The 13013-nt window shown below is 37.1% G+C and overlaps 1 protein-coding gene across 1 annotated transcript; it reads right to left on the bottom strand.

Annotated features, from left to right (window-relative positions):
- Positions 1–273: 273 nt before the first annotated feature.
- Positions 274–11264, bottom strand: rexo1 (REX1, RNA exonuclease 1 homolog). The gene is made up of 16 exons (XM_079896079.1): positions 10924–11264; positions 8738–10455; positions 8456–8566; positions 7313–7529; positions 7083–7225; positions 6866–7003; positions 6650–6770; positions 5984–6109; positions 5541–5678; positions 4456–4569; positions 4268–4341; positions 3594–3704; positions 3295–3410; positions 3074–3212; positions 1726–1846; positions 274–1509 (listed from the first exon to the last, which is right to left on the bottom strand). Exons 1-16 carry the CDS (start codon positions 11108–11110, stop codon positions 1421–1423), a joined length of 3663 nt encoding a protein of 1220 aa, XP_079752205.1. The 5' UTR covers positions 11111–11264; the 3' UTR covers positions 274–1420.
- Positions 11265–13013: the final 1749 nt, after the last annotated feature.

Genomic DNA, 13013 nt, shown 5'->3' with positions numbered 1-13013 from the left:
GTGGAAACTTTTTTATGATACTTTTTTCAGTATTCTTTGATAAACAGAAAGTTCAAAAGAACAGCATTTATTTAAAATAAAACTTTTTGTAACGATCTAAATGTCTTTTGAACTTTTGGTCAATTTAATGCATCCTTGCTAAATAAAAGTACTAATTTAAAAACAAAATCTTGCTGACCATTACATTTTGAATGGTAGTGTATATGTTAGTGGTAGTATATAGACTTTTTATTATGTGAAATATATGAATGCTTAGGTGGGAATAACTTTTTTTAAATAAAATTTGTAATAGTTTTATTTAAAGCTTTTAATATAAATAACTAAACAGCTACAAAAACAGCTTAGATACAACTTATTTACAGCTCATGGCATTAATGTCAACTAATTTAATAACATTACAAAACACTGTACAGCCATCTTGATCTTTAGTTTCGACAATTATTGAAAGTTGCATTTTTAGGAGCAGTCTGATGTGTTGATGTGTTTAAGGTGGCAGGCCTGCACAAATGACATAACATTTAGTGTGTCAATTTACAAAGTTTTATAGCTTAAATGACCTAATACAAATTAAACTAAAAAGTAAATCAAAGTAAACAGTTTTTTTTTCTTTTCAAATTGTCCTGTCAGCTCATGAATTAAGTGAACAAATCACTAACAAATCTGAATGCGTAAATAAATTGTACTAATTTGAGTACATGTAATAATACTGAGTCTGGCTTACAAGACATTGGATGACAGAATCTAGTTTTACATATTCGCAGCTACATAGACAGCGATTTTATGTGTGTGGATTGCTATACATTATTACTAGAGGAAGTGACATCACATCAGTGCTGAAAAACATGGTTTCAAGTATAATTGTGGATTTAATATACAACTATATCCGTATAGTGCAACACATTGACATTCCAGGAACGACACCTGGAGTCACTTCACCTAAAGTGAACATTAAAACATCAAATCTGATGATTTGGGAGGGCTAGGGTTCTTGAAAACAAAAAAAAATACTGCTGGAAAAAAAAATAGAGAATACTTTAACTCAAAAGGTCATTTACCCTCAGCCCAATCCATGTCCACTTACGTCCATGATAATTACGGCCATAACAAGGTATTTTTTTAACGTGGTGAGAATTAGGATTGCTTGTTTCATAGGGCACTAGCTCCGGTTGCTAGGAGCCATGGTGGTCCGGGCTTTGCAATCTGTCACATTATTCCCACAGGTCTCCTCCCCTTTGTGTTAGTCCTTCTCTTTCTTTCCCCATCATTCAAACTGCAGCATTTACTCTGACAGAGTTTATCCGACCCATGTGACGCACGGCCCATTATGAAGAGCTTCAGTGACTCTTCCTCTATGACACTCTGTTCATCGAAAATCATTCCAAGTCATAACATGGTGAGAGAGAACTGGCAGGGTCAGAGGTCATCTCTTCACCTTGGCATCTTCTTTGATCTTCCAGATCATGAGTTCCATGCAGGCCCGGGCATCCTCACTGGAGTCATGCCCCTCCACTGTAAAGAGACAGGAAACACATATACAGCCCAGATATTATTATTAAAATATTAATTATAATATTATTATGAAACATTCCTTCAACAGCTAGATAAAATAAAATGAATCTCATATCCAGGCCAGATTGGCCATATATATCCTGTTCATTTTTTGGTGTGTTTGACCTAAGAAAGCTGATACTGATGATGCAGATTAGAGCAGATTCTCATCCTCACCACTGTCCTGTATGATGCGTTTGAGGTAGTCGGCCATAAGGTTTCGCAGGGCACGTTTGTAGGGCAGACCCAGGCGGTGAGGAAACACAATGGCGGTGTCCACGACCATGCTGTGAATAAGCTAGTAAACAGAGAACAGATAGCACAGTTATGTTAATAAATATTCATTAAAGATGAAAATGGCACTGTTCCAAACCCTACTATGCTACATAACTGTATTCTTTCTTTCTTTCATCCACACACATACATGCACAACTGGTCAAAAGTTTGGAATAATTAAAGCTGCAGTCCATAACTTTTGGCAATCTAGCGGTTAATAAACAGAACTGCATGCGTCTTGTGGAAGAACATTGTAGCCGGAGCTATTTCTCTCTGTATATGTCTATGACGAGTCACGCAGGTGCTGGGCTACTCTGCAGTGGTACGACCCGAACCAGTCTAAATAGTCTGAATATAAACACTTATTATAGGTGTACCGTAGTGGTTCAGGATAAGACAAGAACTCAGTTTGGAAAATGGATTCATGGTGTACTCGATTATTATATACATTTTGAACACAAAAAAAAGTTAAAGAATACAGCTTTAAGATTTTTAAATGTTTTTGAAAGAAGTCTCTTATGTTCACCAAGGCTGCATTTATTTGATAAAAATACAGTAAAAATAGTAATATTGTGTAAAACTATTACAATTTACTGTTTTCTATTTTAATATATTATAAAATGTAATTTATTCTTGAGATAGCAAAGCTAAAAAATCCAGTCTTTAGTGTCACATCACATGTCCTTAAGAAATCATTCTAATATGCTGATTTGTCTTATTTCTTATTATTATCATTGTAAAAAAAAGTTTTTGCTGCTTAATATATTTGTTGAAACCAAGATACAAGATTGGAATAAGATTTCTATTTCAAATAAATGTTGTTCATTGAAGTTTCTATTCACCAAAGAATCCTGAAATAAAAAATGTATCATGGTTTCCACAAAAATATTATATTGAGTATTTCTTTCAAAAACATAAAACAAATATCTATTTTTTCATGGTAGTGTGTGTATATACATATGTGTATATAAAATAAAGCAATCCCAAAATGCATTGCGATGAGAAATAGAACAGACTATTCAACATAAATATCACTCTTAATATCTATAATATATTATATAATAGAATAGAATAGAATAGAATATTTATATTGAATGTTATACGACTGCATACTTAGAATTTGTATCTTATAAAGTTGCTGTTTGGAGCAGCCTTTGAATCACAGGCACACTTCAAATTCCTAAAAATGCTATCTAGGGAGGCAGCACATTAGGTTTTGGATCATTATAAAGACAGTGTTTGTGTGAACCTTGAGCGCAAACAGGTCACTCTCAAGACTGTGTCCAATTAGAATGGACTTAGCACTGAACATGCTCAGCAGCACCGCCTGCACGTCTCTCAGGGTGATGGTGGTGTTCTCCAGATCATCCTGTGTCACACCTGAAAACCTGAACATAACAGACACAGGTGTAATTGAAACTGGAAAACTGAAAAGCAAATGAATGGCAAATCTCTTAACACAATTCCTACCGTGTGTTGTAATCCACCACTTTGCTCCCTGGCTTGACAAACGTGTCATAGACAACTTTGAGGTCAGAGTTAATGACAGTCACTCTAGTCAGCTCCAAACCTTGCTTTGTATAGCACTATAAAACAAGTACAGCACTTACAGCACTTAATCAGATTAAATAAAGGTTTAAAGCTGTTTATATTATTATCAGCTTTATAAAACTATAAACTCACCCACAACCGCATCCTGTTTCCTTCATGAGGCTTTTTATTTCCAACTTAAATAAGTGTGGGTGTAATTCAATAACTGTTATTCTCACCATCTCACAGTCCAAGGCGTAGACACCAGCATTTTCATCTACTGGCAACGGTTTGCTAAAGGTCTTCACAAAACCATCCAAGGACTCTTTACGGCCATCTTGTACATGTTGCTGAAGAAAAAGGGAACAGCAAAAACAGTTATTCTAATCCTTCAGAGACTTCATACACATTACTGAACATAATACTTACTCTAAACACCTTCTTAAAAGCTTTGCCTGCTTCAACCAGTGGATTCAACTAGAAAAAGACTTCTAGATGCCTTAAAGTAGTGTGAATAACCTCTTTTATCTCAGTTTGTCATCAGCAAAAATATAATTACATATTTGTAAGATGAAGTAAATTTATTTATTTAGCTATTTGTCGATATCAAAAGCTATATTCATGGCAATAATAAATAAATAAATAAATAAAATAAAAACTTTTTTTTTTTTGTTAAAAAAATAAAACCATTGCCTAGTAACACTATAATAATAAATTTGTTATATTATTGGAGATTTTCAACATTATTGTATCATTACTAATAACTAATATGTAACATTTACTTTGATATTATCTATAATATATGACTATTACATTTTATAGGTTATTTAAGTATTTAAGGGCATTTAGAAGAATATTTCATTTTAGATTTAAGAAAAGTTTGCTGGAGAAGATGACCCAAGATGAGACCTACTTTACACACTTCACATCCAGGAGAACCAACCGCACCAGAGCAGCAGCTGTAAAGTGTCTCCCAACCTCCTGGAACTACATAACACACACAAACATGGCACTAAATATGCACTGAAATACATGAAGCAGTCGTACGGTCATTGCAGAATCTCCTCCCACGTCTCATACATACACAACACACATACCCACCTCTGTTTCTGCGTAATCTTCCCCAGTGGTGACTGCACTCCTCCTTACGCACACAGCTGCCGTTAGCATTTATCTTGTACTCCGCGCCACATCGACTACAGATTTTGGAAAAAGCTGAGGAAGACATACAGGAGAATTCATCAAAATCAAAATTGCAAATATTATGGGGGAAGATATTTTCAAATGTAATTAAGTGTCATTGTGGCGAGAAGCAGGGTAGAGCGAGGCCGGTGTAGTGAATGACTGGTCGAGTCCCACGGAGGAGCTCCGGAAGGATAAAAGGAGGAGTGACGACAGTGGAAGACAACAGAGGACCAGGCCTGGGACATTTTAAGTTGTTGTTTTGGCTTTGTTTATGCCGCAGTAGTCCTTGAGGGGCTGCGGCTTTACTTTCACACTGTTGTTTGTTTATTTTGTGATTAAAGTTTATGTTGAACGTTTGCTGGTTCCCGCCTCATTCTACCTAAACTATGAACTTTATTATGGTCATGTCATATTAAATGTTTAAAGTCCCCCTGTAGTCAATAATTGTATCCCTTAAAACTCATCGTTGATCATCAAAATGACATTTTAAGCGTTTTTTCATTGAATTTTTTTTTATTCATGCCTTAAAATAGCTTGAATGTAACTCTACACACTTGCCTCATTTAGTATATGCGGTTCTATGAATATGCAAATTATCCCTGCCTCCACTCACTTACACCAGCTCAGAGATTCACTCGTTGACGATCACACGTTGATGTGATAAGTTACAAGGTAGTTTGTGAATGATTTCAAACCGCATTTTTGAGAATGTCTTTGGTTCACTGCAGTTTTAAGGAGAAAATACTCAGCAATGGTGTTGGACTTATAAATTTGAATTTGCACATGGTTTGGCATATAAACAACATTAAAAACTTGATTTTCACCACAGGGGGACTTTAAGTGATGCACTGTGTCCATGAAAAACAAAACTATATTAGCTTATGCCCGGGTGATAAAAGTTTGAGCGTAGTGCCACCTAGTGGTTTGGCTCTGTGTTATAGGGTGAATTGTGAAAAATTAGCATCAAAGAAATGGTCAAAAACCATCAAAATGGAACTTACGGTCATTGTTTTTCTTTTCTGGAAGGTTATGGACGACAGCGTGACCCGACATCTCGGGGTGAGGTCTGGGGTAGCCATGCTCCTGCAGCTGTTCTTCAGTCATTGCATACTTTTTCAGTATTTTGTAGAGAATGGCACCTGAAAACCAGCATGAAAATAGAAATAGAAAATAGAAAAACACCTGTAAATAGATCTGTCTCTGGAAATACCCCATTAATATCATTCAGACTGTACAGCGCTATGAAAATATAGGTAACTAAAACTGTTAAAAATATTTTGTTAATTGAAATAAATCAGAAAAACCTAAACTTTGAAAACCTAAACGAGAAATGTTGCTTCCGAAAACTAACTGAAATATAAGTTAAAGTACTAAAATGACTAAAAGTAAACCTCAAATAACAATTAAATCTAATAAAAATATGAACTGAAGTGGACTGAGGTACCTTTGAGGTCCATATCCTGCTGTTTGCCGGAGCGGTTGATTGTAAAGCTGGTTGTAGCAGCAAGCCGTCCGCCAAGTACTTCTTCATGGGATTGAGCCTTTCTGTTCCCAGATACAGCCGGGGTCTCTGTGGAACAAACAGAATTCATAAATAATACAAGATGAATATTATATTCATATATTTAAATATATATAATTTTTTATAAAAAATGCATTTAATTAAAAATAAAATGAAAATTGAGTGCAAAGTGTATTTTATCTTAATTTCATAATGTCTTCGTATTTGGTATGTCAATCTGACAAAAGCACTTAAGCTGTATGTACTCCACAAATTTGCTTATTTAATTAGTGCAGAATGTTACATTTTTTATTAATTTTATATCACAACATTTCTTAGTTTTAATTGAGTCAAAAAAAATTCTAAAGCGTTTCTTATTTCCAGGTATAAATTAGATTTACATCCGAGATTTTCAATCTGGTTTCAAACTTTTGGACTCTTTCATGAACAATAACAGTTTAATAACAGAGACCCACAAACCAGACAAACTACTGTTATTCTCTTGAGAAAGGCACTTAACCCCAGATTTCCCCTCAAAACAAAAGCAATAAGCAATAATGACAGTATAACAGGAGTACTGATCTGAGTGTGTGTGTGTGTTAGACGCACTGAGGACAGGGGACATAGGTGTGCTCTTGCTGCGGAGCTTCTTCAGCGTGTTCACAGCTACATTCAGGTAGATGTTCTTACTGCTGCTCCTGTCATACACCACCTTCTCTTCCTCCAGAGCCTGGGAGCAAATAAGACATCCACAATGTACACATCAACGATATATCAGGGAGTTGACATTAACTGAAATTAAATAATGGACGTTGGACGTCATACCATCTGAAAGGCTTCCTGTTCAGAGGAATTGAACTTCAGGCACTCATCAATGAAGATATTGAGGTAACGCTGACGGACATTAGTGGGCACCTTGGCCCCAAATTCAGCAGGAATGACAGGACGCTTCATGGCAGAGCTCTGTGATGAGCAGAAAAGAGAGTGTTTATTGGAGGTATGCAAAAAAAAACATTACATGACTGTTATAGGGCGACGTTACCTTCATGGTGGGGGTGTGAGCAACTCTCTTCTGCATGGTAGTGGATGTAGTCTTTGACAGGATGCCCGCCGACGTTTGAGCTTTGACTGAAAGCTGATCTTTCGTCACCCTAGTGGGTGACAACACCTGACTGCTGGCATCAGCTAATCCCCAAAAAGAAATGATAAATGTGTTTTAACTCCTACAACTTAATCATGCTGTAACTGATTGAATGTAGGACCCATTCATACCAGGCTTTGAGGAGGGCAGGGAGGCATTTGGCCGGTGTGCCACCCGTCGTTTTTCTCCAGGGAGCCCCAGTATTGGGTGGGTCGATGCAGACGCAGTCTTTACTGCAGCAGCCAGCTGTGCCGCCTGCTGCTGGGCCTTCTGCATGCGCTGGTAACAGATCTCCTGCGCCGTCTTCCTCCGCTGCTGCATCGGCACCGCGTTCATCGATGCCTCTGACTGAATGAAGAGAATTATTAAAACAAACAATTATTAAACAACTGTACAACTTCAATATCGGAACACAACTATGGATTTATCATTTAATAATATACGTTATGAACCCTATTCTTCGCCTGACTTCTTGATCTAATTTGGGCACTTAAAACGCAGTGTTGTGGAGTAACTATCTAAAAGTAGAGACACTACCTCGTCTACACTTTTTTAGTACAACAACTGTTTTCAAAATAGGGAAACTCAATACAGTAATGACCTACTTTTCCAACAAGTAAAGGTATGACAAAACGCTATAGCTAATTTTTGGCTTATGTTAATGCTGTTCATTTAAGTTATGGTCTTTTAAGTTTTATTTGTAGTATTTTGTGTATCTGTTAAATGCTGTTAAATGCTGTCAACTTAATTTCTCAATAATATTTTAGTGCCAGATAAATACTGCTTTTAAGCTCAATTCAAAATGGTGATCCACAGGATCCTTCAGAAATCATTCTAATATGCTGATTTGGTGCTCAAGAAACATTTCTTATCGCAGTCGAAAACAACTGTGCTGCTTAACATTTTTGTGGAGACCATGATTACATTAGTTTAGGATTTTTTGATAAATAGAAGGTTTACAAGAACAGAATTTATTTTAAAATAAATCTTTTGGAACATTATAAATGTCTTCATGGTCTCTTTTGATCAGTTTAATTAGTCCTTGCTGAATAAAAGTATTAATTTATTCTTCTTTTTTTAAAAAATCTTACTGAGCCAGAATTTGTGAATAGTAGTGTAGTATATCTATTTACTTCTATTAAGTTAAGAAAATGTCACAGATTCTGTCACAACTTGTTTAAAGTCTAACTGTTGCACACCAAATACAGCTAATATGCAAATATGAAAAACAACACAAAAAGAGAGAACATGTAAATCTGAATTCCAACACTCACCTTTCCTTGAGCTTTAAAATGTGACACCCTCTTCTTCTGACCAGGAAAGAGAGTAGTTAAAGTGCTTTCCGTTTCTTCCTCCTCATCATCCTCCTCCTGTTCTCTTGAAGGCTAAAAACACACACACATGAAAGTGAAACTGAAACTGTCAGTTGCAACAGAAAACCCAGAAATTTCCACCACCAGCAAAATGTTGAATCACATCCTCAAAACCCCATAAAAGCATTTTAGAATAATCACAATGATTGAAATGATTCTCAGAACTAGAGAAATAAAGAATACCTGCTTAGCTTGTCTCCCTTTGTCTTCCATCTTGACCTCTTTGGATTCATTAAATATCCGCAGACACTCCTCCATGGGGTCCGAGTCATACATCTCATCCTGCAGACAGGAGTAGTCCACTGCTTCATCACCACCTCCATCATCATCATCATCATCCTCTGACGATGATGAAGTATCTTCAGAGGTTTTCCTCTTATTAATCATGAGGCTTCCCCGTTTAAAAGCAGAAGCAGACTTCCTCACTATCCTCCCGTCTTCCTCATCATCCTCTTCGGCACTCTCAGCACCGAACAAGTCCTTGTGGCTGAGATTCCTCTGTTTGGTCTCTCTTGCCTCTTTGTGATCAAGGATCGAGCTGCTTTTTTTACTTTTATCTTTAGTGCTACTGCTATTGGAACTGCCACTTCCATGGCTGCTTTTCTTTTTGCACTTCTCCTTTGAGCTGCTCTCAAGTTTTCCGTTCTTTTGGTCCTTGAATTTGGATGGCACCTTATCGTTTTTTACAGGTTTGTCCGTTTTGGGTTTCTTGATGTCGCCACTTCCTCTCTCTTTTTCCCTTTGGCTGTGTTCACTCTTTATCTTAACCATCTTCTTGTTCTTTTCGTCATTACTCTTTGATTCAGCTCCGTCTTTCCGCACCTTTTCCTTTGACTTACTGCTTCCATCCAGAGTCTTACTTTGGTTCTTCTCTTTTTTACTTGAATTTTTTGACGTCTTGTTCACACTTGAACTTTCCAGCCTTTCTTTTGGATTCTTCTTATTGGGGTCTTTCTCCTCTTTTTTTGGCTTATCAGATTTAACATTTTTCAACTGACTCACAGACATCTTTTTATGCATCTTTTTGTTTGTCCTGTCCACATCCTGGATGTCTTCCGATTCGCTCTGTGAGAAGCCATCATCTATTTTAGACACCTGCTTTCTTTGCTGTCCCATCAAACCCGACTCTCGTTCCTGTTTCAAGCCGATGTTGATCCCCTTGCGCTGCAGGCGGCTTATGGACATAGGCCGATACTCTGTCCCCGAACTTTCCTCGTCGGATTCAGACAAACTTGCAGTGTACTTCGGGACATCTGCCTTAGGTGGCGACGACCTTGGTTTTTTTGCCGTTGGAACATATTCCTCATCTTCCCCTTGTTTTTTAGGGTAAAATCTCTTTCTCCCCTCTCCCTCTGAGCACAAAGTTCTCTGTTCTTTAACAGTCGGCTTAGCTGAATAGTTTGACAGCGGGTCGTACTCCATGTCCGTTGTTGGTTTGGAATTATCCAGAGTGTATTTAAACTTGACACGGGATGGTGGCGGGGGTAACACCTTTTTAACTTTTGTTTTGGAGACAGCAGTGGGCACATACTCCATCGCGCTGGCGTTGTTACTGCTGTTCTCCGAGTCCAAAGTGTATTTGCTGGAGCGAGGGGACGGGGTGTATTCACTCGCTTGGCCCATCTGATAGCTCCCAGGATCATAGCCCTGATGGGATGATGCAGGGGGCTTCGGTCTCTTAACAGAGCTCGTGGTGGGTTCATATTCCTGATCTCCAATCCGAGAGAGCTTCTTCTTCTCCCTTTCCATCTCATTGCGAACAGCCTCAATGGCCCGATTGACCAGCTCCAACTCCATGGTCCCCAGGTCCACATCCTGACCCGCCGACAGGCTTGATGGTGGCTCCCCATTATGCTTTCCCGGTCTCACAACCTCCGGACTGAATGGATCATATCCTTGATCTGTAAAATCACGAGATTTGAAAAATCAACCGCAGAATCATAACAATATATTACACACTATTTACACACATATATATATACAAACATATATATATATATACAAACATATATATATATATATATATATATATATATATACATATATACAAATATTGCACTAATGTCAAACTAACTTGACATACTGAAAATAATTTATTGCATACAACAAAAACAAATATTTCCCAGTTACTACCTACATTTGAGGGATAAAAGGTAACTGTCAGCAGTAAAAGCATTTGTACCAAGCTATAAAAAGTGCTTATTAATAATACATCAATTGGACTGACTGACAGATCCACATTTAAATTCTGTTGTTTGTTTTTGTTTCTTTGTTCCACAGCAGAAATCGTCTGTGCATTTAAATGTACATGAACCAAAAGACTATCTGAACAAAAGAAAACCTGAGATCACAAAGACATTTTAATTCACCGTTTGGACTCGCAGAAAGCGCTTTAGTCTTTTTGATGTCGTATATCCCAGAGGAGGCTCGTCTTTGTTTGCTGTGTCTGAAGTGACAGTAGGGTCTGCTGCACCCATCTGCACCGGCTTTCCCTTTGTTATTCTCACAATAAAACGGGCAGTCAATCCCACGAAAGAACCCCGTAGATCTCAACATTGCGCTTCATAACCACTGTCACTTCATCTGCCTTTTAACTGGTATGTTTTTGACAATACATGCGTGGTTATTTGCATTTCCGTATGTTGCCACTTTCTTTCGGACAACAACAGACTTCCTACGACGCCATATTTTATGAGCGACAGAGGCACGCGAGGCCCCCAGCGAGCGTCGCGTTCCTTACGTAATATAGTTGCCCGGATCTTCTGCCTGTGGGAATTAGCGTACTCAGTCTGCGTCGAGTTTTTTCAGTCGAGCAACTGTTGCCTCTTCTACGAGTTAGTCTTAAAACACGTTAAAAAGCTGCTTTAGGCTTTATTATTGAGCCTTAATCTTTTCTTTTAAACAAATAACTTGTGATTTAAGTGGAGTGACACGTGTTACTAGAGGTTTATAGGTGTGGTTTAATGTTAGACCATTTTATTGGTGAGGTGTGAAGGAGTGCATACATTGCTCATAATAACGGACACAACACACAAATAGCTTTATTTTAGCAATGAAAAATAGCCTGCAATTCAGTCATCCCCTCACTAGAGCGTCTTTGGTCTGCAACAAGCTGGAAAACAAGATTTTTTTAACAACTGTATTTTGAAATCAAGTAGTGGATACCTCACTATTCGATTGATATGTATTAAGGTTCGATTACCAGGTCCATTACAAAAACATACCAGGCTAGAATTCAGCTGTTTGGAAAGTTATCTACCCAATTTGACCAGAAAGAAAATCTCTAAAATCACTAATCTCTAAAACCAGACAAAGCTGGGGGCCCAGCCAGGGACAATAAACCATCTTAGGCTGATTCAAAGTAGTTTATTTCCTCCCTCAACGGGTAGTTATTACAATTAAACAAAAGAAGTGAACACATTGCACTTTGAAATAGATCTAATGTTAAGACATTATGATCCTAAATGAGTAAAACTTTTTTTTTTACACAAATCAGTTTCTGTGAGAGAAACTATACTCACCTTACATACAAATCTACATGCGCAATTGAGTCGAATAACAAAAGCAATCTGTCCAGTGTCAACACGGTCCAAATACACCCCTCACTTAGATACTAACACACACAAAATTTGATTTCAGACGCTAAACCCTGTTATAATGCTTTTGATCAGGTGCACACACCTGAATGCCATCTCAACTCTCAATTGGCAGGACTTCTCAGCCTATTAGAAACAAGGTATAATTAGAATATATTTGAAATCCTAATTTATCACTGGCAAGTGACGTACATTAACAGGTTAATTACCACTAAACAGTATCCAGTATCCAATGAGATAGCATTGGTCATTGTTGAAAGAAAGTTATTTTCTAACACTAGAGGGAGACATACCATTATAACAGTGTGAATTATGAATCTCTATCGTCAAGATGTAAAACAAGGGTCTGTATTTTACTTATTTTTAGTAATAATAATTGCACACACCTGAATGCCATCTCAATCAAATTAGTGTACATGCAGTTTTATGGTCTCATTTTAAGACTGCAATATTTGTTAAAAATATTCAAGGCCATTTGAATGATTGTTTTTTTTAAATTAACAAATAAAAATAAAACATTTAAAAAATTGATTAAAATGGCTGAAAACTTTAAATAAATGGTGAATGTTTGCAGCACCTAAAAATATCTGATTTCCCCATTATGAATTTCAATCTAAAATCTTGATATTGTAAAAAAAAAGACCTAGTATTTGTCAGCTTCCCATTCTAGTATTCGAACTTATAATATATTTATACTATCTATATCAATAATGTTAAAATATACAAACAAAATTAAAATGGTGCTTGATTCATTCACGCTCCCACTTGTGGATACGCAGTGGTGTAATCCAGACAGTTTGTTGACTCACTCCCTCTGCATGCGCATGTTCATGTTCAACCCACACTTTAACAGTAGGCTGACA

The sequence above is a fragment of the Squalius cephalus genome (assembly GCF_949319135.1).
Source record: "Squalius cephalus genome assembly, chromosome: 16".
Lineage (NCBI taxonomy): Eukaryota > Metazoa > Chordata > Actinopteri > Cypriniformes > Leuciscidae > Squalius > Squalius cephalus.
The sequence above is the reverse complement of the archived record's forward strand: the minus strand, read 5'-3'. Positions and strand labels throughout refer to the sequence as shown.

Excerpts from the sequence above, each read along its gene's own strand:
- rexo1 (XM_079896079.1), bottom strand. The coding sequence starts at position 11,110 with ATGTTGAGATCTACGGGGTTCTTTCGTGGGATTGACTGCCCGTTTTAT. Across the intron at positions 8,567-8,737 it reads AAGGGAGACAAGCTAAGCAG|CCTTCAAGAGAACAGGAGGA; the intron begins GTATTCTTTATT and ends GTGTGTTTTTAG. Across the intron at positions 7,530-8,455 it reads ATTTTAAAGCTCAAGGAAAG|TCAGAGGCATCGATGAACGC; the intron begins GTGAGTGTTGGA and ends CTCTTCATTCAG.